General features: G+C 38.1%; 2 protein-coding genes across 2 annotated transcripts in view; one reads left to right on the top strand and one right to left on the bottom strand.

The window, feature by feature from the left end:
* Positions 1-2,416: 2,416 nt before the first annotated feature.
* On the bottom strand, positions 2,417-16,545 carry ERH (ERH mRNA splicing and mitosis factor). Its single transcript, XM_012781163.3, has 4 exons — positions 16,430-16,545; positions 13,840-13,927; positions 7,487-7,607; positions 2,417-2,931 (listed from the first exon to the last, which is right to left on the bottom strand). Exons 1-4 carry the CDS (start codon positions 16,430-16,432, stop codon positions 2,829-2,831), a joined length of 315 nt encoding a protein of 104 aa, XP_012636617.1. The 5' UTR covers positions 16,433-16,545; the 3' UTR covers positions 2,417-2,828.
* A 331-nt stretch (positions 16,546-16,876) lies between these two features.
* The window catches only part of SLC39A9 (solute carrier family 39 member 9), a 56,356-nt gene continuing 49,491 nt past the window's right edge, over positions 16,877-23,741 (top strand). Inside the window, exon 1 of the mRNA XM_076003914.1 lies at positions 16,877-17,670. Within this exon, the coding sequence (XP_075860029.1) occupies positions 17,575-17,670 (96 nt within the window). The 5' untranslated portion in view covers positions 16,877-17,574. The remainder of the gene's footprint in view (positions 17,671-23,741) is intronic.

Raw genomic sequence — 23,741 nt, 5'->3', positions numbered from 1 at the left:
AAAGTCTGTCTGGTCCGCTCTGAGGACGTTTGCTTGTTCCTTAAGTCATTCTGTTGCTGAAAGTAAAACAGTTCAACACCACCTCTATCCCAAACAATGAGAGTAAGACATGTAAGTTGTTTGAGCACTTAGTGAGTTGCTGGAAATATTTTAAGCCAGAGAACTAGAAGTGAAGTGATAGTTGAAATCTCCCTTGTATACTCCTGGGACCTCTTAGATCAAGTACTAAAGGACAGAAGCAGCCATTATCAAGAAATATTTTATAAATTCTCAGGTATATAAAAGAAGGTGGATTAGAGAACAGAATTTTATAATTTGTCTGGTAGGCTCCACTTTTATGTAGCAGTAAAAAACATCACTTAGGCCGGGCGCGGTGGCTCACGCCTGTAATCCTAGCACTCTGGGAGGCCGAGGCGGGCGGATTGCTCGAGGTCAGGAGTTCAAAACCAGCCTGAGCAAGACCCCGTCTCTACTAAAAATAGAAAGAAATTAATTGGACAATTAAAAATATATATACAAAAAAATTAGCCGGGCATGGTGGCACATGCCTGTAGTCCCAGCTACTTGGGAGGCTGAGACAGGAGGATCGCCTGAGCCCAGGAGTTTGAGGTTGCTGTGAGCTAGGCTGACGCCATGGCACTCACTCTAGCCTAGGCAACAAAGTGAGACTCTGTCTCAAAAAAAAAAAAAAAAAAAAACATCACTTAAGCAGAAATCAAACTTGTTATACTTGTGTTTGGGGAAAGGACAATCAATCAATACTCCAAATATCTAACAATACAGGGACAGTGGTTATACCTGGGCCAAACCACCAAGTTTCATCACACACTTCCCCTTAACAAAAAGGCTCCTTTTTTCTGTATAATACTGGATATAGATAGGCACGTATTTCTCTGTATTTATTCCAATTCTAGTCTTCCTTAAGCTTTGAATATGATTCCAAATATTGCTCTCTCCTTTTTGCTCTCATCACCCAACATCTAGTACCTAGATGTTTTCTCACAATCCTTAGGAAAGGCTTATTTTCTAAGCCCAACACCTGAAACTGTACTGCATCTGAGAATCAAAGGATCCCATTCCTTCCAGATCTGCTCCAGAGTATTTTTCAAAAAACTGAAGCCTAGATAGTATTTGTTACAGACAAAAACTACATTAGTAGGACAAGCCAAGTGAAATGCAGGACAATCTGATTTATTTTTGGATGTATTTCTTTTTCTATGAGAATATTTTAGCTTAAAATTTGGCCAATTCACAGTACAACATTAACTAAAACTAAATTTTGTCAGGTACCCTAATTTTAATAATCCCTTGGTACAGTGATGACATTTAATACAATAATTATTCTACAGAAATATTAAGCACATATAAATACTAACTCAGAATTTTGTTTTGCATAAAACAAAGAAAAATAGTTAAGGCACTAATGTGGAAATGGGGGCAGGAACAAGAAGAAAATATTAGACCAGTCATGAATCTCTCAAAAAACTGCCAATCTTATGATGTGTAAAGATATTATTGGCTCTGGGTAAAGTGATAATAGCAGAATCAGACAGCGTCATATATTTGCTGATTGGAAGTACAATACAGTGTTGAAGTCACAACAAGACCACATTCTCTACATTAAAAGCAAAAGCAAGCTTATCTTGTACTTCACTGTGCTGTTTCCCTCACCCTTATAGCTTTCATACAGTAGTAGGTAATTAGTATTCAATGGCTGAAGGCTGAGAAGGGCACAAGGACCTTCCAGAAAGAGTACTTGATCAAAGCAAAGGAGCTAACCCAGCCACTGCTATAGACAAGCTGTATCACCAGAAAGTCTTTCACAGTGTTTGCATCACCAGAAGGTATAAACCTTGGAGGTACAATCAGGATTCACTCAAACACTGGAAAAGTGAGGTAAAAGCGTATTAGCTTCACATAAACCACAGCAAACTGTGTTCAGCACATATATAAACTTCCTCCAAATTCTTTGTGTAGCAAGCAGCCTATTAGTTTTTATTTTTATTTATTTATTTACTCTGTTGCCCCAGCTAGAGTGCCGTAGCGTCAGCCTAGCTCACAGCAACCTCAAACTCCTGGGCTAAAGCAATCCTTCTGTCTCAGCCTGCCGAGTAGCTGGGACTACAGGCACGTACCACTATGCCCGGCTAATTTTATATATATATATATATATATATATATATATATATATATATATTAGTCGGCCAATTAATTTCTATTTTTAGTAGAGACAGGTCTCACTCTTGCTTAGGCTGGTTTCTAACTCCTGACCTTGAGCAATCCACCCACCTGGGCCTCCCAGAATGCTAGGATTATAGGCGTGAGCCACCTGGCGCCTGGCCAGCCTATTGATTTTTAAATCGAGAATGCTATGCAAGAAAATTCAATGTTAGGAGACAAGAAAATCACTCAGGGAGAAAATATAACTAAAGAACATTTATTTATTTTTCACTAAGACTTTATCTTGAGGCCACAACCAAACTGTGTTACCACCCCCCACCCCATCCTGAAGAAGGGTTAGTATAGTGAATGTTATAAAGCAGATATCAACAGTTTGAAAGATTGGAACCAACATGAACTGACAACAACTTCCATCTAAACCATCATAAAAATGTTTAAGTAAAAAAAAAAAGGAATAAAGGAAAAGGGGGGGGGCAATGGGGGTTTCAGATTGAACAAGATCCTCACATTTTATCTAATATATTCAATCTTGGCTAGAGTGTAACAAAATGGAAACAGGATTACTATAATACAAAACTTTCACTACAGCACGCTGTACACACCTGTGTTCCAAGCCCACCCCCACCCCCCTGATACTTCCAACTCAATTATTTCCCGGCCTGTTGGGCCTGCCGACGGAGGAGCACGTAGATCTTCTCTTTAATCCAGTCTTTGTTATAAGGCTGGTATGTCTGGGTATCAGCTCGGTAACTGAGGAACAGAAAGGCAATAGGCAAAGTTACAGTGGTCAATGACGGTCATGTGCTTCAAGTTCCAATTATAACTACCCAATAACGGCAAAGGTGTGGACATTTCCATAAATGAACTTAATGAAAAGTTGAAAGAGCTCCTTACATAGCTGTTGAATTTTAAGCCATATGAATTTTAGATTACCTAGTACAATCTTACAGTAGAAAAAGACACCAACACCTAGAGGTCTTTAGTTAAGTGCTCTGTAGCCAGGCACAGTGGCTTGTGCCTATAATCTCAACTATTTGGGGGCTGAGGTGGGAGGATTGCTTAAGCTGAAGAGTTCAAGGCTGCAGTGAGCTACGATCGTGCTACTGTACCCCAGTCTGTAAGGGAGGAAAAAAAAAAAACAACACAAAAACTCAATATGTCAAGAGTATGACCAGAAACCATGTGTTTTTTCTCCTACATAGTTTCTATTTTTATGGTCTCTTTAGTTATCAAAAAACAAAAATCAATACAAACTTTAGAATTGCTAAGTTTAAATTAATTAAAAATCCTTTAAAAACATCTTACTGCAACAAAGATTTCTTGCTGATATTTTCTCCTATAAAGTATTAAGAGAAAGAAATCTTATAACCTATATTTTAAGATTTGCTTTTTAAAATAAATAAAGCTAGAAGCCTATGTAGAATTATCAGAAGACATAGCAAGCCCCAAAATGTCTCTAATCAGAAAAGAAGGGCAAGGAACACAAAAACTAACACTAGCAGTAAAACTCCAATGAGACTCTGAAGGTTTTTAGAGCCCAGGACTCAAAAAAGGAAAAAAGAAAGAAAACATTCCAGCTGACCTAAAACTGAAATCTAGCTAATTAGGGAATAAATTCATTTTTTTGGAGGCCCAAACTAAAGCCATGGTATAAAAAAAGCATACAATAAGCAACCAGAGATGACACAAATACAAAGCACATCACAGCATTTCAAAGCTGTGTGCACCATCTGGTGGGAACACCGTGCAGTACCCGAGAGAGAGCAAAGATGCAGTTTGCCTTTATGGGATCACTTAGTTTGCCTAAAAAAATACTTTAGGGATACCCTAGAAAAATAAAATAGCTGACTTATCAATTATTACCTCATTTTTAGCAAGAAGTTTCATTTTTTAACTTCTCAGCAAAAAAAATTATATATAAAATACCTATTTAAAAATGTCACCAAGTGCTAGGTATTGCTTTAAGTGCTTATCTGAATTAGCTCATTTTTACAACCCTGTGAGTAGGTACAATTACCATCTCTTTTGAACAACTGAGGCTCAGATAAGTGCAGCAACTTATCAGCTAAGTGCTGTGGGGCAAATAGTAGAATTTGAACACTCCTGACTCCATAGTCCTCACTGCTAACAACTATGCTAGAAAACTACACTCCAATTTTTGGCAAGGGAAACAAACTACAAAGTAGGAATGCTTTATACAATTAACATATATTCTTCCTCCAATAACGTGAGAATCTGGTTTATTAAAATTGTACAAGCTCTCATTTTACAAACTGCTCAACCAAATAAAAAAAGAAACATTTGGCTTTTTACTAATGTCCTTTTGTTATAAGGATAAATATTCTAAACAATTAAATAACTTTCTTTGAATATACTTTGTCCATGCTTCTCAATTAAATGACTCTAAGATAGTCTACTTTAAGATGTGGCAGACTAGACTACAATAGATACCAATACTAGAAAAGAATTACAGGAACAGAATTTCTCAGAACTATTGCATTTGGGTAGACAGACTTATTCAGACCATCCCTCCTACCCGCATTTATACAACCAATATTTACTCAGCACCAATTATGTACCACATACTATTCTAGGCACCGAGGATATAGCAGTGAATAAAAACAAGGCTCTGTGTTCTTAGCATACATTCTAGCAAATAAATACATGCATTATTGGTGATTTCATACCCAGTAAACAATCCTGTCAATACCTATGCCTCTCAGTTCTATGAACTTCTATCCTCCAATGATCTTATCTCCTACTCTTCCTTGGCCAGATCCCTAGACCTTGTTATTATCAGCAACTTCAATCTCCCAATTTCAAGCATCTCATTCTCTAACCACTTTTTAATACTCCAACTTCGGCAATCCTTTGGCCCAGTGGGACCTATAATTAACTGATCTACTTCTGTCTCCAGCACTCCCTTCCTTTGCCACCAATTACATCTCATGGGCATTCAGTCCTTTGCTGTTTCCTCACATACTCCCCCAACATTCAGCAAAATGTTTACTATTAATAACTCTCCACCTATGCTTCATCTGTGGCCATCCAGGTCAAGAAAAAAAAACTCCATGATCACAATGACTGATTTCACTTTCAATTCATTATCAGGCACCTCACAGAACATTTAATGCATCCCTGAAATCACATATTTCTCTAATTCTATCACTCTCCTAGTTTATTTCTTCTCCATAAAACTACAACACACTCAATTTCAAATGGTGTCCTTGTTTCATATTTTCCTGAAAGCTGAAGCAATCAAAAAATAATTTCATTTGCCTGTCCTCCCTACTTTACTAATGAACTGTCCAAGATTCTATCTAAAGCCATCAATTTCTCCTGCTCTACTAGATCCCATCAGCCTGCAACTTAAAATAATTTCAACCACCTTAGGAAAAAAAAAAAAAAAAACCACATGTCCTCTTCTAGCCATAAACCTATTTCTCTGCTCTTTCAAGCAAAATTCTTCAAAAACAAAAAAAAAAACCTGTCTATATTGGCTGCCTATAAGTTCTTTCTTCTCATTCTCTTAAACTCACTGAAATCTGTTATGAATCTAATCTTGTCATTCTATCAAAACTGCTTTGGAAGTCACTAAAGACTTTAACGTGCCAAATCCAGGGGTTAATTCTCAGTCCTCATTTACTGACCTATCAGTAATATAAAGCACTTCTGCATTGGCTTCTAAAGTATCAAAGCTCCCTGCCCCTACTACCCTGCTCACTCCTCTGCAGCCTCACAGGCTTCCTTAATGATTTCAAACTTGCCAGGCACATTCCTGCCTCAGGACACTTACACTCTGGCCCCTCTATCTGGTCTGTTTCTCCTATAGATATCTGCATAGCTTATTCTCTTCCTTAAATCTGAAACCAAACACCACCATTTCAGTTAACCATTTCCTAGCTAACATAAGACGGCAATCCACCTTTTGGGTCCTCTTTATCCCCCATCCCAGCTATTTCCCTCTATGGTGCTTAACTCCTCTTAATTATGCTTAGAACATACTTGGTATATAGTTGGCACCCAAAATAATAAAATATAAGTAATCTAGAGATGGATTTAAGTATATGGGAGGACGTTTTGTAAGTTGCATGCAAATACTATGCCATTTTAAATAAGTGACCTGAGCATCTGCAAATTTTAGTAAACACAGGGACCACTCACCTGAGCATACTGAGGGATGACTGAATGTATGCCAGACTACAAGCAGATCAACTATAGACATTACAAACTAACAGCATAATACCTGTAGATCTGTGAGCTTTTTAGTTTTCTGAGCTTACTTATATTCAAATAATTATAATAAAAACTTTCATATTAACATATTTTGTTAAAGACTAGAACTTCATCACTTGAATGTTTTGAGCAAAGCAAATTGACTATAACTGAAACAATGAAGAGGTGCAGAAAACAAGACTCAAAAATCCTAAGGAAATGCTTGTTTCCAACAGGAACCTCTGGGGAGAGAGCAAAGTGAAGCCAGGTTACAAGCTCCAGTGGTGATGCAAGAAGTACCTGTGAGTAGGACTAGGACCTGTATGTTTTTCACCACTGTGCCAGAAGTTTCTCTCAACTTCTAGCACAGTGCCTGGCATGTAACAAGTATTTAAGTACCCGATAATTATATATCATATCATAAAGTGCTTGCAATTTCATCTGTAAAACGAACTGTATTTACAATTAGTTTTTGTTCACCAATGTTAAGGAGATTATGTAAGTCTATGGTAACACTCTGTGCTCCTTGGTAGCAGTGGTAATAAGCAGATTATTAATACAAATTATTATAACAAATACATGTTAGAAAAATGTTTAATTTAATAAATCTGAGAATAGAAAACAAAGGTCTAAAAAAATATCTTTCTAACGTACAAAAATACATATGTTTATACAGGCTAGGACTACAATTAAATTCAATTTCAGCCCTACATATATTTATAGTTTTTTTATGTCATGCAAAGAGAATCATCTTAGTTTTAATCCGAAACTGACTGCTTTAGGACAAAGATTATAAGCAAAAAAAAAAAAAAAAAAATAAGAAAGATTATTAGGCATGGAAACAAAGAATAGAACACAGAACTTATTTAGCATCCTCTCTGAATACTAACTGTATCAATTAGCAAAGTTTTTAAGATTTTCTTGTGCCTTTGGCTTAAGTTGCAAACTTAATTTATGATATATATGTATTACACAAATTGCAAAGATCAGTGCCAGGCATACAGTAAGCTCCCAATACCATAAATCACTTCAAAGAGACAAATAAACAATAGAAAGAGACAGGATCAGAGATATGGTAGCTAATACTTACACCAGGCAGCTGAGATCTGCCAGATCATCGATAAAATCAAACAACTGACTGATATCATATGTGATGGAGGGACTGTTGGGATTCATTCTCTTCAGATGTTCTTCATACATTTTACAAACACCTAAGAGAGGGTGGGGAAAAACCAAGATTTTACAATTGCATGTCTAGATATGAGTAGTATTATATGTTAATATAATTTTTACTTTAATAAAGTAGGGCTGGGAAAAACATTTTTGTTTTAATTACTGCTGTCAGCAATTTTTTTTTATTTCATAAATTCACCAGAATGTTGGTAACTATTTTGTGTCTTAATTATAAAATAAAATGACTACTTCAAACCACTGAAGGTAGAGAGACTTTAAAGACTTATCATCTGATGGTTCAAATAATAACACTGTTGGTCTTATCAGGTTTTTCAGTAAATCTTCCTGAAGCCACAGAGTAAAAAATTACAATAAAAGTTTGCAATGAGGAAAGAGATTATGCTAATATGTCTCTTAAGATCCTGGACTTTGAATTTAGATAGACCTAAATGCCAGCTCTGCCTTATATTACTTGTGAAACCTTGGGCAAATGACTCCATTCCCCAGACCTTACCTGTCAAACAGAGAAAACAACAGTACTTCTTCATGGAGTTGTGATAATTACATGAAATAATGCATATAAAGCAATAGCACATGTAACAAGCATATAAGTGCTCAAATACAATAAATGCTAGTTATCTGGAAAAAACACATGTCCTATACTGTACACACAAGCTCTCTATGAACCTCCAAATTAACTTCATAAATTTCCTAATAAACAACAACATTTAGCCACAGAACTATCAAGCAATTGTTTTAGGGTTTTTGATTGCTATTGGCACACTATACTGTGATCACAGAATATCACTCGTGAGTTATTGAATGGAATGGAAATAAAAACTAGGAATATAAACTCATTGCTCATCTTAAAAAGGCATTGAGCTAAAGCTATCATCATAATTAATAGTGAAAGACCGTATGCTTTTCTGCCAAGATTAGGAAGAATACTGGAATATCTATTCTCACCGCTCTATTCAACATTGTACTGGAGTTTATAGCCAGGATGATTAGGTAAGAAAAAGAAACAGGCAAACAGGCATTTAGATTGGAAAGGAAAGTACAGCTATCTCTATTTGCAGATGACATGATCTTACAGACAGACAGAAAATCCCAAAGAAACTACCAAAAAACTGGTAGAACTAATAAATGAGTGCAGCAGGGATGCAGGGTATAGGATCAATACATGAAAATCAATTGTATTCCTATACCCAAACAATAAACAATCTGAAAATGAAGCCAAGAAAACAAACTCCATTTACAACAATATAGAAAAAAAACAAAATTCTTTTTTTTTTTTGAGACAGAGTTTCATCTGTTGCCTGGGCTAGAGTGCCATGGTGTCAGCCTAGTTCACAGCAACTTCAAACTCCTGGGCTCAAACAATCCTCCTGCCTTAGCCTCCCAAATAGCTGGGACTACAGGCATGCACCACCGTGCCTGGCTAATTTTTTTCTATTTTTAGCTGTTTGGTTAACTTCTATTTGTCGTAGAGCCAGGGTCTCGTTGTTGCTCAGGCTGGTCTCGAACTCCTGAGCTCAAGCAATCTCCCGCCTTGGCCTTCTAGAATGTTAGGATTATAGGCGTGAACCACCACTCCTGGCCAAGAATAAAATTCTTAAAATAAATTTAACAAAAGCAGAACAGGGCTTATACACTGAAAACTACTATATGTCACTAAAATAAAAACCTAAATAAATGGAACAACATCCCATGTTCATGGGTTGGAAGATGGTATTAAGACGGTAATACTCCCCAAAATGACCTATAGATTCAATGTAATCCCTATCAAAATCTGTGCTGCTTTTGGAGAAACTGACAAGGTGATCCTAAATTTGACATGGAAATACAAGAGACTCAAGATAGCCAAAATAATCTCCAAAAAGAATGAAGTCAGAGGAGTCACACTTCCTGATTTCAAAACTTACTACAAGGCCGGGCACAGTGGCTCACGCCTGTAATCCTAGCTCTCTGGGAGGCTGAGGTGGGCGAATTGCTCAAGGTCAGGAGTTCGAAACCAGCCTGAGCAAGAGTGAGACCCCGTCTCTACTATAAATAGAAAGAAATTAATTGGCCAACTGATATGTATATAAAAAATTAGCCGGGCATGGTGGCGCATGCCTGTAGTCCCAGCTGCTCAGGAGGCTGAGGCAGGAGGATTGCTTGAGCCCAGGAGTTTGAGGTTGCTGTGAGCTAGGCTGACGCCATGGCACTCACTCTAGCCTGGGCAACAAAGTGAGACTCTGTCTCAAAAAAAAAAAAAAAACAAAACTACTGTAATCAAGACAGTGGAGAACTGGCATAAGGCCAGGCATATAAGGCCAGGCATGGTGGTTCATGCCTGTAATTTCAGCATTTGGGGAAGCTGAAATGGAAGGATCACTTGAGTTAGAGGTTGCAGTGAGCTGCAATCATACCACTCACTACACTCCAGCCTGGGGAACAGAGCAAGATCCTGTCTCTTAAAGAGAGAGAGAGAGAGAGAGAAAGGTATATATGGCATATGTAGATAAATGGAATAGAAATTAGAGTCCAGAAATAAACCTCACATTTATGGTCAACTGTTTTTTGACAAGAATGCCCAAATAATTCAATGGAGAAAGAACAGTCTTAACAATCTTTTCAACAAATGGTGCTAGGACAACTGGATAGTCACATGCAGAAGAATGAAGTAGGACCCACACTCACATTATATATAAAAATTCACTCAAAATGGACCAGAGACTTAAAAGTATGAGCCAAAACTATAAAATTTTTAGAAGAAAACACAGGCATTAATTTTTGTGACCTTGGATAAGGCAATGCTTGAGATATGACACCAAAAGCATAAGCAACAAAAGAAAAAATATATAAATTGAACTTTATCAAAATTAAAAACTTTTGTGCTTCAAAGGACACTCAAAAGTGAAAAGAAAAACCACAAACTGGGAGAAAATCTCTACAAAATACTTATCTGATAAAGGGCTAGTATCCAAAATATACAAAGAACTCCTAAAATTCAACCTCCACAAACTCAAAAGATGACTAATTAGCATATAAAAGATGCTCAACATTATATGTCATTAGGGAATTACAAATTAAAATAATGAGATACCACTACATACCTACTAGAATTGCTAAAATCTAAAACACTGACAAATGCTGGATATGGAGTAACAGAAACTCATTCATTGCTGATGGGAATGCAAAATTACACAGCCACTGCTGAAGACAGCTTGGCAGTTTCTTACAAAGGTAAACATAGTCTTACCATACGACCCAGCAAATCATGCTCCTAGGTATTTACCCAAATGAGCTGAAAACTTAGGTCCACACAAAAACCTCCACGTGAATGCTTATAGCAGCTTTATTCATAATTGCTAAAAACAAACAAACAAAGAACAGAGGTAACTAAGATGTCCTTTAATAGGTGAATGGATAACCAAACTGTGGTACATTTATACGACTAAATATTACTCAAGTGATAAAAAGAAATGAATTATAAAGTCATGAAAAAACACAGAAGAACCTTCAAAGCATACTGTTAGGTAAAAGAAGCCAATTTGACAAGGCTTCATACTGCATAACTTCTACATGATATTGCAGAAAAGGCAAAACTACAGAGACCATAAAAAGATCAGTGGTTGCTAAGGGTTTGCGGGAAGAAAGGGAGGGAGGTATAGGCAGGGCACAGGGGATCTTCAGTAGTGAAATTATTCTTATGATACAGCAATGGTAACATCTCATCCTAACACATGTCAAAACCTTCAGAATGTTCAAAGAAAACAGTGAAACCTAATATAAACTATGAACTTTAGTAATATATCAATACTGTTTCACCAACTGCAACAAATGTATCACACTAATATAAAATGTGGTTATAGAGGAAACTGGGAGAGGGGAGGTAAGAAGGGCTATGTCCAATTCTGTACTTTGTGAGAACTAATTTGGTAATTGTTTTTAACATCTTTTGTTCTAGCTTTTAATTAAAAATAAATCACCATTTCTAATTTAAATGAAGAAAAAGGAGCTATCAAGTCATGAAAAGGCATGGAGGAAACTTAAGTGCACATTGCTAAGTGAAAGAAGCCAGAAGGCTACATAATTCCAACATTCTGGGTAAAGCAAAAACTATGGAGACAATAAAAAGATTAGTGGTTGCCAGGGGTTGGGGTAGGAAGGAATGATTAGGTTGATCACAGGGGATCTTTAGGTTAGGGCAGTGAAACTCTTCTGTATGATACTGTAATGGTGAACACATGACATCATACATTTGATAAAACTCATAGAACTCTACCAGGCAGAGAACAAACTCTAATGGAAACTATGAACTTCAGTTAATAATAATAATGTATCAGTACTGGTTCTCCACTGTAACAAATGTAACAAACACATCAATGCAAGATGTTAATGATACCAGGGGAAACTGAGTAGGGGAAGAGAAAGGGAGTAATATGGGAACTGTCTGTAGTTTCTGTTTAATTTGTCTATAAACCTAAAAATAAAGTACATTAATTTAAAAAAGTTAGGCTTTACTAAAATCAGCAAAGATTTCTAAAGGGTATTGCAGAATCAAAGACCAAACAGGATAATATAGTTAAGGTAAAAATCTGCGAAGGGAGCATGTACAGAAAGTATATTTCAATGGCAGGAAAGAATATCAGCAGAGGAAGGGACCTGAAAAGACATTTAAGAAGAAGTACCTTTTCTTTAAAAATTAGAGAATTTGAGAGCAGCCCAGAAGGAATAACACAGCTACCTAAAAGCTATCTATGACTATTTATTTCAAGTAGCTTTTATTCAAATGTCTATCCATTTTTCGCTTTACATACATTTTAAGTCTATCCCAGTTAGTTGTGAATCATCAACAAACTCAGAAACATGCCCAGTAGCAAAAACAAAGTTAAAAAAAAAATACTTTATAGGAAGAAGTGAATAATGGATAATTTTCTAGAAAGTATGTAGGGTGTGAACAACTAGTTTACTTGATATAATGATCAAACATAAGAATAAACCCAATTTGTGAAGATCCATCTATGTGCTCTCATCTAATGGTTTACTGAATAAGAAACATTAAGGGCTAATAGTTCCCTTCAGGGTGGTGCCAGCTTATAAAATGCATAATAAATTATACTCATTGGTTCCATTTGCCTCTATTCTCTGAGCTTATTATATTTTCTAACAATTGTCTGATAGTCCGTAACCACATCTCAACAGTTCAATGTTTATTTAATAAGCAGACTATAAGGTTCAGAAGGAATCCCCAGGGTCTGCTTTAACAACTCTACAGTCCTTGAGTTTAACCAGCACATATAAAACATAAAAAATAATTAATAACATATAACAAATAAAAACTCATAACAGATTTACAAAATAAGAAGCTTTGGAAAGTCATTCATTATATACATGAGCTTAATTAAAAAGAGTAAAGTACAATGGGCATAGTATCTCATGCCTGTAATCCCAGCACTTTGGGAGGCTAACGTGGGAGGGTTGCTTGAGGCCAGGAGTTGGAGACCAGCCTGGGCAACATAGCAAGACCCTGTCTTTACAAAAAATTTTAAAAATCAGCTGGGTGTGGTAGTACATGCCTATAGTCCTAGCTACTCTGAAGGTGAGATAGGAGGACTGCTTGAGCCCAGTAGTTCCAATGAGCTATGATTACACCACTGCTCTCCAACCTGGGAGACAGAGTGAGACCCTTTCCTCTAAAAATAAATAAATAAAATTTAAAAAGTAAAGATCTGCAGCAAGTAACAGTATATATAATTAATGTTTGAAATACTCAACAAATGTGGCCTGTCTTTATCTACTTTCCCTGCTCAAAGTAACAATTCAAAAAATCTGTCCGGGCCCGGTGGCTCACGCCTGTAATCCTAGCTCTCTGGGAGGCTGAGGCGGGCGGATTGCTCGAGGTCAGGAGTTCGAAACCAGCCTGAGCAAGAGCGAGACCCCGTCTCTACTATAAATAGAAATAAATTAATTGGCCAACTAATATATATACAAAAAAAAAATTAGCCGGGCATGGTGGCGAATGCCTGCAGTCCCAGCTACTTGGGAGGCTGAGGCAGGAGGATTGCTTGAGCCAGGAGTTTGAGGCTGCTGTGAGCTAGGCTGACGCCACGGCACTCACTCTAGCCTGGGCAACAAAGCGAAACTCTGTCTCAAAAAAAAAAAAAAAAAAATCTGAAGGAAAAAGCAAACCCAGTTCCTCAATGAGAGATTTTGAAAAGTGAATGTTAGGGGGGGGGGGGAACTCAATGATATCTACCCTTTGATTAGTATTAAACTCACCTTCCATGCACTCATTCACAGATTCGTAGTCGGCGTAAGTTCTGCCTTCTGGCCTCTTGGTAGGCTGTACCAGCAAAATGGTGTGAGACTGCAGGAGAAAAACATGATTGCAATCTAAGTTTCTAACTGATAGTTGAAGAATTCATAGTATGATACAAAATCCCCATTTGTGACACAATAAAAGTTAGTTATTAAAACATAATTAGAGGCGTCCTTCCTACAATGTTTATCCCTTTGCCCAAGTGTGGAACCTAGCTAGATTCAAGACTCCTCTGTAAAGCCTCCCTTAGCCTTGCTGTCCTTCATGACTGCTTTCGCAAACTCCTACTGCACTTACTGCTTATGAGTACTCAGCACAAGCTACCCTGTACTTTTTTCTTAAATCCTTTCCTCCTAAATAGATTATAAACCTGCTTAGATTTTCTGTCTCCACTGGTCACTTTCTATCTCTACCTCTATTAAGTCTCTACCTTAACATAAAAGCAAAGTCACAATTTGTCCAGGAGTTAGACTCTTGACAATAAGGCATAAATTAGCAATGTAAAATTAATATATATAGTTAATACTGCCTTAAAGAATCCATTAAACTATTCACCTAGCAGATGAATTGCCTTAAAGGGCTATCTCCTACCAAAATCACATAAATACTAGAATCACACAAAATGGTTAGATGATCACACAACAAGAAATATGCCTGAAAAACAGTGGATATACTTGTCTTCCATCTCATGCTCACTGAGGAGCATGTTTTCACTAGTAGGTGAAGCTTGGGGTTTCTCAACCTTAGCACTACTACATTTTGGGCTGGATGATTTTTGTTATGGAAATTGTCCTATGCATTGTATGATGTTTAGCAATAGCCCTGGCCTCTACCCACTAGATTAACACCCCCTCTCACAAACTGTGACAATCAAAAATGTCTCTGGACGCTGCCATATGTCCCTTGGGAAGCAAAATGTCAACTGGCTGAGAATTATTGGCCTATTGAGATTATGCCCCCCCACCCAATTTTTTCCACTTGTATAAGAATGACTAATTAAATGCAAGTATGATGCAACTCAACTATAAACCCAATCCCAAATCAAACTATTCACATATTTTCCTTGTCTTCTGCTATGCTAGTATTTTTCAGCCAAAAAATAAAAATCTCATAATGACAGGACATCATTTGAAATGAGACTTTTTAACTATCAACAAATTGTAACTGAAATAGCCAAAGCCTAGACTTTCTGAATAAACAATGACACTATATGCAAAGCAAAGAGTTATCATACTCCTCCCTACCTATCAAAAACTGAGTCATTTCCACTATACATTTGAGAGAGTTTGAGATAAAATAGAACTTGGTGACAAGAGATAAATGGTAACTCTCACCTGTGTGTGACCTGAACACAGTCAAAGCCTTTATTAGTGATCAAAAGCCAGAGAAAGCATAATATTAGTTATACAGTTTTTATAAGCCAGCCACTCAAAAAAAGCAGTTTCAACGAGTCATTTGCTCAGAAAAATTTTTTATAGAAACCACACTAGCATTTTTGCAATACAGCTTGCTCTATATACTAGCAATACCAGTTGCTATTATATTAATTTTATTCTTAGTCTAATGAAAAATTTTTTTCTTTTTTTTTTCCTCCCCTCCCTCTCTCCCTCTAATGAAAATTAAAGGACTATATTTATTTGAAAGGGTAACATACAGAAATGGCTACACAGCATGTTGCTTTTTATATCTGGTCTTAAAATGAAACTGAGCGCAAAGTTTATTATTTTCAATACTTACTGCTGAAAGACAGGGATTAAAAAACACTAAGAACACAAAATGACTAAATTTTAAAAACTACAGTCATAACAGTTATTATTTTTAAGTAGCAGTGCTTTTCTGTTACCAATTTTTTAACGATCATAATACCTCCCAAATCAGTTTTGGTCACTTTCTTCTTACTGGAAGATCCTGGTCAAATTGTAAGGGACTCAGACCCTGAGCTGAGCCTATTTTTCAGCCTCCAGTTCCAAAGAATATAAATAAGGGTAAGAACAGGATTGAGAGCCGAGGGAAACACCAATGAGGCATCTGGGGTGGGCTCTTAAAAAAGAGGGGAAAAAAGGTTCAAAGGGGGAAGGAATGGCAGAGCATGTAATAAAATAAAAAGGAATAGCTGAGAAAGCACACTACAAGCAAATACGGCACCTCCTGGACCACATGCTAGGTATAGTAAGTTCAATGTGTCAGATTCGATACAAAATTTGTTAAACATCCCTTGGCCATTGTTCTACAGTAGGATAGAGCATTTGGAGGGAAAAAGCTCCCACCATCCCCACACCTCCATCAAGCAGCAATCGGGAGAAAGCGCATCCTCAGACCGACTGCACAGCTAGCCCGAGTCAGCAGGCGGGCGCGCAATCTTAGGGCGGACCCGGGCTCCGGGGCCTAGAGTCAGGCCCGGCATTTCCGCGGCGGGAAGGATTGACCCACGAGCTGGAGGGGCGGGAAGCAGCACGATCGCGCCGCAGGGGGATGGGGATAGGAAGATGTAAAGGGCTAAGGGCGCCCTGGAGGCTGGGAGCTCGGATAGCCGCTGAGGGCCTTTCTCACCATCGCGCCAAATTCTCTTCGCTGCAGCCGCTACCGACACCGCCGCCGATACACGAGCTTAGCCGCAACGCCGCCAACAGCCAATCCCCGCGAGAGGAGCCGCCGGAAGTCGTCGGAAGCGCAACGAGAAAGATCTCTTTGGATCATAGAGATGCACTCGCTTCCGGCAGCTAGAGCAGCTACTGACTCTGTTTCCGCCATCTTGGGTAAGGGCAATAAGCTAGGTAAGGGACACTTTCGGAGGTTTAGAAAGGATTATATTTTTCAAGACGCTTTCTTCCGTACCATCTTTATTGCATATATGGCTAACGTTATCACTGGTATAGACAGTGACACCAATCATCTTTCATTAGCCCTAGTCAAAAATGGCAGCCATACAAGTATTCCGGGCCATAGGTCGGTTGTAACCCGGAAGTGCCCTTCTAAAGGCGGCGGCGGTGAGACAATCCGGAAGTGGATGTAATGAAGAGGTGCCACTTGGCGGCCATGGCCGCTGTAGTATCTGCGACTCCGGGTCAAGGCCCGGCAGAGTGGAGTATGATGGGCAGCACGGGGTGTAGGGCAGAGACAGCTTTGTATCAGCTTTGCTGCTGAACCCGTAGGATCCATTGTTAGAGATCTGCAGGACTCCTTTCCCCATCCTAGACTCGGAGGGGAGTTTGCCGAGACTGGTGGGCTGGTCCTTGCCCTGGGGGCGTGGATCACCAGCGGGGCATTCTCAGGTAGACAGGAGCGCGGAGAGAACTAACAGGTTCGCTTGGGTTTTCCTCCTTTTCCTGCTGCCGGCTGGGACGATGTGCCACCTTCATTACGACGATTGAAGAAATCGTTCATTCGCACATTTTCCCCATTGACTTCTCATCTCTGTTAACTCGCGAGAATCCAGTGGCTAGCATTTGAGAACCCAAGATCTGGGACCTAAGGTTACTGAAAGTTTTCTCTGGTGCTAATATCAGCAAAACGGGGCTGTTTCCAGGTACGTGGAAGAGAAGTTTCCTCGTTAACAAATCTGCTGTGGGGAGAGGCTGAAAACTGGAAAGATCACTTGTTCTCTTGGAACCACCACACGTGTTTAAAGAACCGAAGCACCTTTTGAAGCCACTACAAATTTGTAAACTGGTGGTGGGTGAATAAAGGAGGGCAGAATGGATGATTTCAGCTCCATCAGTCTGCTGTCTCTGGCTATGTTGGTGGGATGTTACGTGGCTGGAATCATTCCCTTGGCTGTTAATTTCTCAGAGGTAAGAAATTTTCGATTTTTTGTCAGCTGTCAGGATGACTGCTAGGAAGTAGTGATAGTTGCAAGGGGAAGCTGTTTCCCTAGTTAAACTCAGAGCTAAAAATCTCATTAAGGAAGACTATCTTTTGAAAGATACATAACATTTAATAGGAGAAACAAACCTCATATTCAGCAATAGAATTCTTAACCTGGGGTGGGTGTATATTCCACTGAAGATCCTGGAGTATTATGAATCCCCTGAAATTGCATACCAAAATTGGGTCTCTGTGAATTTTCCTGGAGAGAGACACCATAACATTTCTTTGAATTCACAGAGGTTTCAAGGAATCAAGGTTCTAGATTGATATCAAGACAATAAATGGAGAATGTTATTTGTCCATATGAGTTGAAATCATTATACTTCTCTTTGAGAAAATCAACCATATCTTTTTGAGAAAAGCTAAGTGGTTTTTTTTTTTTTGGATGCTTGCACTAGAATGAATGTGGGAAAAACTGTTAGGTTGTTCTTAATTCACATTTTCTTTTAAAGAAGATCATTGGAATAGATATTCTGAAGTTTTCAGATCTATTTGCTTAGAAGTATATTTTAATATACTAAATTTGATTTGATTAATTGGTGATCATTCCTTGAACAAACTTTAATGGGGGGTGAAGGGGAGGAAGGATAGATGAAAACCTGTTTGATGAAAATGCAGTTAGGTTCTTTAGAGAGGCATAGAGTTCACAAAGTGCACGGTGCTCAAAGATTTAAGAGGGAAAACTACTACATTCATAGGAAACAAGAATTCATGAGTTTGTACCAGAGTTTAGCAGTAAAATAGGACCTAGCTAACATCAATACCAGTCCTGAAAGTACTTTCAAAGGGAAGGGGAGAGTAGAATAGCTGAAATAGAAAAGTAAAGTATAAATAAGGTATGAAGTCGGCCTTGAAGAAACTTGAGGAAGATGAGACATTACAAGTGAAGAAAACAGGCTGTGGGTGGGAAAGAAAGGATGACACAATGCATTGTTAAGTTTGAGGAAAAGTAAAGCCCATAACCAGATTACTTGTATTGTTGTTGCTCCTTTTCTGTTTCCTTTTCTATCTGCACCCTTCAGCTTCTAAAAGATTACGTACATTACCTAACTTCATTTAAAAAGCTCATGTACAGATGAGGAAACTGAGACTCAGACTGTGGAACTTGGACAAGGTCATGAAGTACAGTAGAATCAGAAGTGTTTTTTAAATCTGGGTTTTTCTGACTCAGACCAGTTCTTAGCCACTCTTCATTTCAACAAAGGTTCTTGGAAAATGTACAGAATCCAGTTCACAGACTGAGTTTGTTAGATTAGCAGGATGTTTAATTTTATTATTATTATTGCTTTTTGCCTGTATTCCCTCAAGGCAGCAGTTGGGTAGAGCTGAGTAGCAGCTGTCAGTCTTCTTAGGCCTGTGGAAGCCTTCTTCGCTATTTTGGGTTACCCTGCCTGTCCAGTACTTTGTGAGCCTGACATAACCATGTTTTCTTATAAACTACATTAGAATTGAATTGAGATTATTAGGGCTGACATTTGTGAGATTTGGGTTGGTTTGTATATTTAAAGAATTAATGAGGTAACATTTATGAAGAATTAAAATGAATTCAAATAAGCAACCCGTAAGACTTTTTATTTCTATAACATGGTTAGAATTTTTTCCAGTTTCAGTATTTTCACAAACTGTCTTGAATGATTATTGCAATATGCAGATGTATGCTATTTTCCTTTTCCATGAAAGGAAATATCTGCATGACTGGTGTTATTAACTGGGCCATTAATAAAGATAATTACTATGTCATGTCATTTGTGGCATTCTAAATTGTCGGTCAGGTTGGCTTTTACAGCTGTAAGTCTTAAAATGCTATAAATCAGCATTCATAATATCTGTTTGTAATTACAGCATGAACAATGCATTTCGAGCTATTAGAATAAAAATGAGGATTGTTATTTACCTGAGCATGTCTCTCCTCTTTGTCACAGAGCTGGTAACAGAGAGCAAGCTGTGTTTGCACCAGAGCTCTAGAGCAATGTTCCTCAAACTATCTGGTAAAGGACCAGTTTTTGTTTTTAATTTTTATTCCAATCCAGACCAATACATTTGTAAAAATGAAATACTAGGAAAATGAAGTGAAAAAAAGACATACAAAATACTAGTCCAAATGTAACTGTTATTAGATTCAACAGACATAAAATTACTCCTATAATTGTAATAATCATATTGCTATAAAAATTTCTGAAGAGTTTCTCTCAGTTTCTGGACTTTTGTTGTTGCAGATTTCTGGGTTATAATGCCACGTTTCTGATGTAGTAAAACAGCAAGGCTGGGTGTGGTGGCACATTCCTGTGGTCCCAGCTACTCAGAAGGCTGAGGCAGGAGGATCGCTTGAGCCCTGGAGTTTGAGGCTGCATTGACCTATGATCATGCCTCTGAATAGCCACTGCACTCCAGACTGGGCAACATAGGGAGACCATACCTCTTTAAAAAAAAAAAAAAGAAAGAAAGAAAGCATAAATCCATAAGGCCGATGAAGGTACTGCTACTCTTAGGATGCTTTTAGAGTTTTTCCTCCTCTCCCCCATCCCCCGAAGTTTGTCCTATGGAAGATTTTAGAGTTTAATATGATTAATAATATACTAATTTCAAAAGGAACTGTCTGAAACAGATGGTATAGTTCAAAATCACTGTCACTGGCCGGGCGCTGTGGCTCACGCCTGTAATCCTAGCTCTTGGGAGGCCGAGGCGGGTGGATTGCTCAAGGTCAGGAGTTCAAAACCAGCCTGAGCAAGAGCGAGACCCCGTCTCTACTATAAATAGAAAGAAATTAATTGGCCAACTGATATATATATAAAAAATTAGCCGGGCATGGTAGCGCATGCCTGTAGTCCCAGCTACTCGGGAGGCTGAGGCAGAAGGATCACTCAAGCCCAGGAGTTTGAGGTTGCTGTGAGCTAGGCTGACGCCACGGCACTCACTCTAGCCTGGACAACAAAGTGAGACTCTGTCTCAAAAAAAAAAAAAAAAAAAAAAAAAAAAAATCACTGTCACTACTTGAACAAGCTATTTAACATCCAAATCTCTTCTGTTAAATGATCTTCTAGGATTGTCATGAGGGTGAAATGAAATAATGTAAACACAGGGCTTACCACTACCTCTAGAATGTAATAAGAACTTTTGAAAATGTTGAGGTGGGTTCTCAGTACTGACTACAAAAACCTTTTAGGATTTTCATATTTGTAACTTTGTTCTGATTTATAATTTTTAAACTTTTTATTTGGGAACAGACTTTTAATAATAGGTTAGCTTCTCCCCCTTACCCTTTTCCCAGTCACTGAAACTTCTGAGCAATTAGTTTGGAATCCAAGGGTCTTGTTTTGGGGTTGGTATTCCTATTCACCATGGATGTTCCACTGGGAGAGACCAGGGCTTTCCCTCTAGCCTCGATGCTTTATAGAATTTTTCTTAGTATTTAGCTTTCTTTTCTTCATTATGTTTGTTCTCATTTTAAGTTTTGTTTTGTTCTTCCATATTTTAAGGTTTTATTTTGTGTATGATTATAATAACTGACTTATTCATGATAAGTATCCTGAGGGGTTGAGTTACCCTCAAATCAAAAGTTTATTGTGTTTAAAGAACAAATTTGTTCAGTATGCTTTTTCTCTAACAATCGGTTCTCTTTTAAGTAGGTTTAAACCGATGTTGCATTTTTAAAGGACTTTTGCATTGTCTGGTACTCTTTTATTTTTTTATGGTAATGCAATAGATTTTGCTGTTTGGAATTTCATTTCTAAATTCTAAGAGTTTGAACTTTGCAATCTCAGTAAATTTATCCATATCTGGAAAGCAATCAGTAACGAGTCTTTCCTCAGATTTGAACTACAGAGTATTATCTCATAAGGATCTTTGGTTGCTAACACTAAGTTTGGATCAAATAAAATCTGATACGATCTGATATGTTTATTTTCCTGAAAAAGTTTCTTTTCTCCAGGATACCATATGGATAAACATAATTAAGACTTATCCATTTAATAATAATAATAATGTTTACTGAGCTCTTTTTATGTACCAGGCATTGATATGCATGATCTTATTTAATCCTGAGGATGGGACGATGTGATATTGTTAAACCTCACTTTACGAAGCGAACTCAGGCTTGGAGAGGTCTCGAACTTTGGTAGAGGTGGGATTTGAAACTTTGAAAGAGGTCAGTTTGATCCCCAGTGCCAAAGCACTTGGCCACTAGATAATATTGCTTTTCCTAGTGAACACTGGGTAAAGAAGGAATGAAGATAGAATCTATCTAAATTGGCACCTTTAGCTCCCCAAATTAGGAACATCTTTAATATCTATAACATTTTAATTTCCACAGTATATCTCATGCCTTGTGTTTAGTCATTGTAGCAGAACTTGAAATTCCAGAGGTAAATAGTCTCCAAATACCATTGAAACCTGTAAGAAAGAACTTTGTCTTCGGTGCCCTTTAAATTAACACCTACTGACTTGGAATCTGAAGTAGTTCCCATTTTGAACTATCCAAGATTAATTTCACACTTGACATCTTCACAGTCCTAAATTGTGCTGTTCAAGAAGTGACATCCTTTTTGAGGGAAGAAGATGTAAAATGTATACAGAATGTTTCTGTATGTGACGATCTTAACTTCTTTAATTAAAGAATTTGGAGATGAGACTTTTGTTGAATGATGAGATTTAAGGTCTCCTTAAGGCCAGGCGCGGTGGCTCTGTAATCTTAGCTCTCTGGGAGACCGAGGTGGGCAGATTGCTCAAGGTCAGGAGTTCAAAACTAGCCTGAGCAAGAGCGAGACCCCGTCTCTACTATAAATAGAAAGAAATTAATTGGCCAACTAATATATCTAGAAAAATATTTAGCTGGGCATGGTGGTGCATGCCTGTAGTCCCAGCTACTCGGGAGGCTGAGGCAGGAGGATTGCTTGAGCCCAGGAGTTTGAGGTTGCTGTGAACTAGGCTGACGCCATGGCACTCACTCAAGCCTGGGCAACAAAGTGAGACTCTGTCTCAAAAAAAAAAAAAAAGATCTCCTTCAGCTCAGTTTGGAATTGTAGGTAACAAGTAGTAGTACTAAGTATGAGTACAGTATATCTTAAAACCTATGATGGAATTATAGATACCTCAGTCCACCTTGAGTACTAATATTTGATTTCTAACTCAATTGAAATGAAATGGAAATAGGTATTAATTAGACTAGAAATTCTTATGGGTTTTAAGTGACAGGGTCTTGGGGTTAACTACTAGATAATTATATCAAACTTTTGTAATTTTGCAAACGCTGCTGTATTTATCTGGGGTCAATTTTCTTTTCTTTTTCTTTTTTTTTTGAGACAGGATCTCACTCTGTTGCCCAGGCTGGAGTGCAATGGTGTGATCACAGCTCACTGCAGCCTTAAACTCCTGGGTTCAAGCAATCCTCCTGCCTCAACCCCTCCAAGTAGCTGGGACTACCCATACTTGCCACTATGCCCAGTTAATTTTTGTTTTTAATTTTCTAGAGACAAGGTCTCACTGTGTTGCCCAAGCTGGTCTTGAACTCCTGGGCTGAAGTGATCCTCCTGCCTCAGCCTCCCAAAGTGCTGGGATTACAGACATGAGTCACTATGACTGACCTGGGGTCAATTTTCTGTTAACCAAAATATTGTACCCCAGCTCCTACACCTTGTTGTATGTTCCTTTCATTAGTTCTTTATGCATTCAACAGAGGCAAACTGGGGGGAAAAAGCAGACGCTAAAAGCAAAAAACAAACCAATGAAATATGTTTTGTAGAGCAGTAATTTAGCATCGTGCTAAGAGTATGGTTCTGAGGGCTGAGTGTGGTGGCTCAAGCCTGTAATCCTAGCAGTTTGGGAGGTGGGAGGATCGTCTGATGCAAGAGTTTGAGACTATTCTGAGCAACATAGCAAGACCCCATCTCTCCATAAGATAAAAAATAATTCGCAGTGGAACACACCTGTAGTCCCACCTACTTGGGAGACTGAGGCAGGAGGATCACTTGAGCCCAGGAATTTTAGGCTGCAGTGAGCT

Source organism: Microcebus murinus, chromosome 6, assembly GCF_040939455.1.
Source record: "Microcebus murinus isolate Inina chromosome 6, M.murinus_Inina_mat1.0, whole genome shotgun sequence".
In the NCBI taxonomy this organism is placed as follows: Eukaryota; Metazoa; Chordata; class Mammalia; order Primates; family Cheirogaleidae; genus Microcebus; species Microcebus murinus.
The sequence above is the reverse complement of the archived record's forward strand: the minus strand, read 5'-3'. Positions and strand labels throughout refer to the sequence as shown.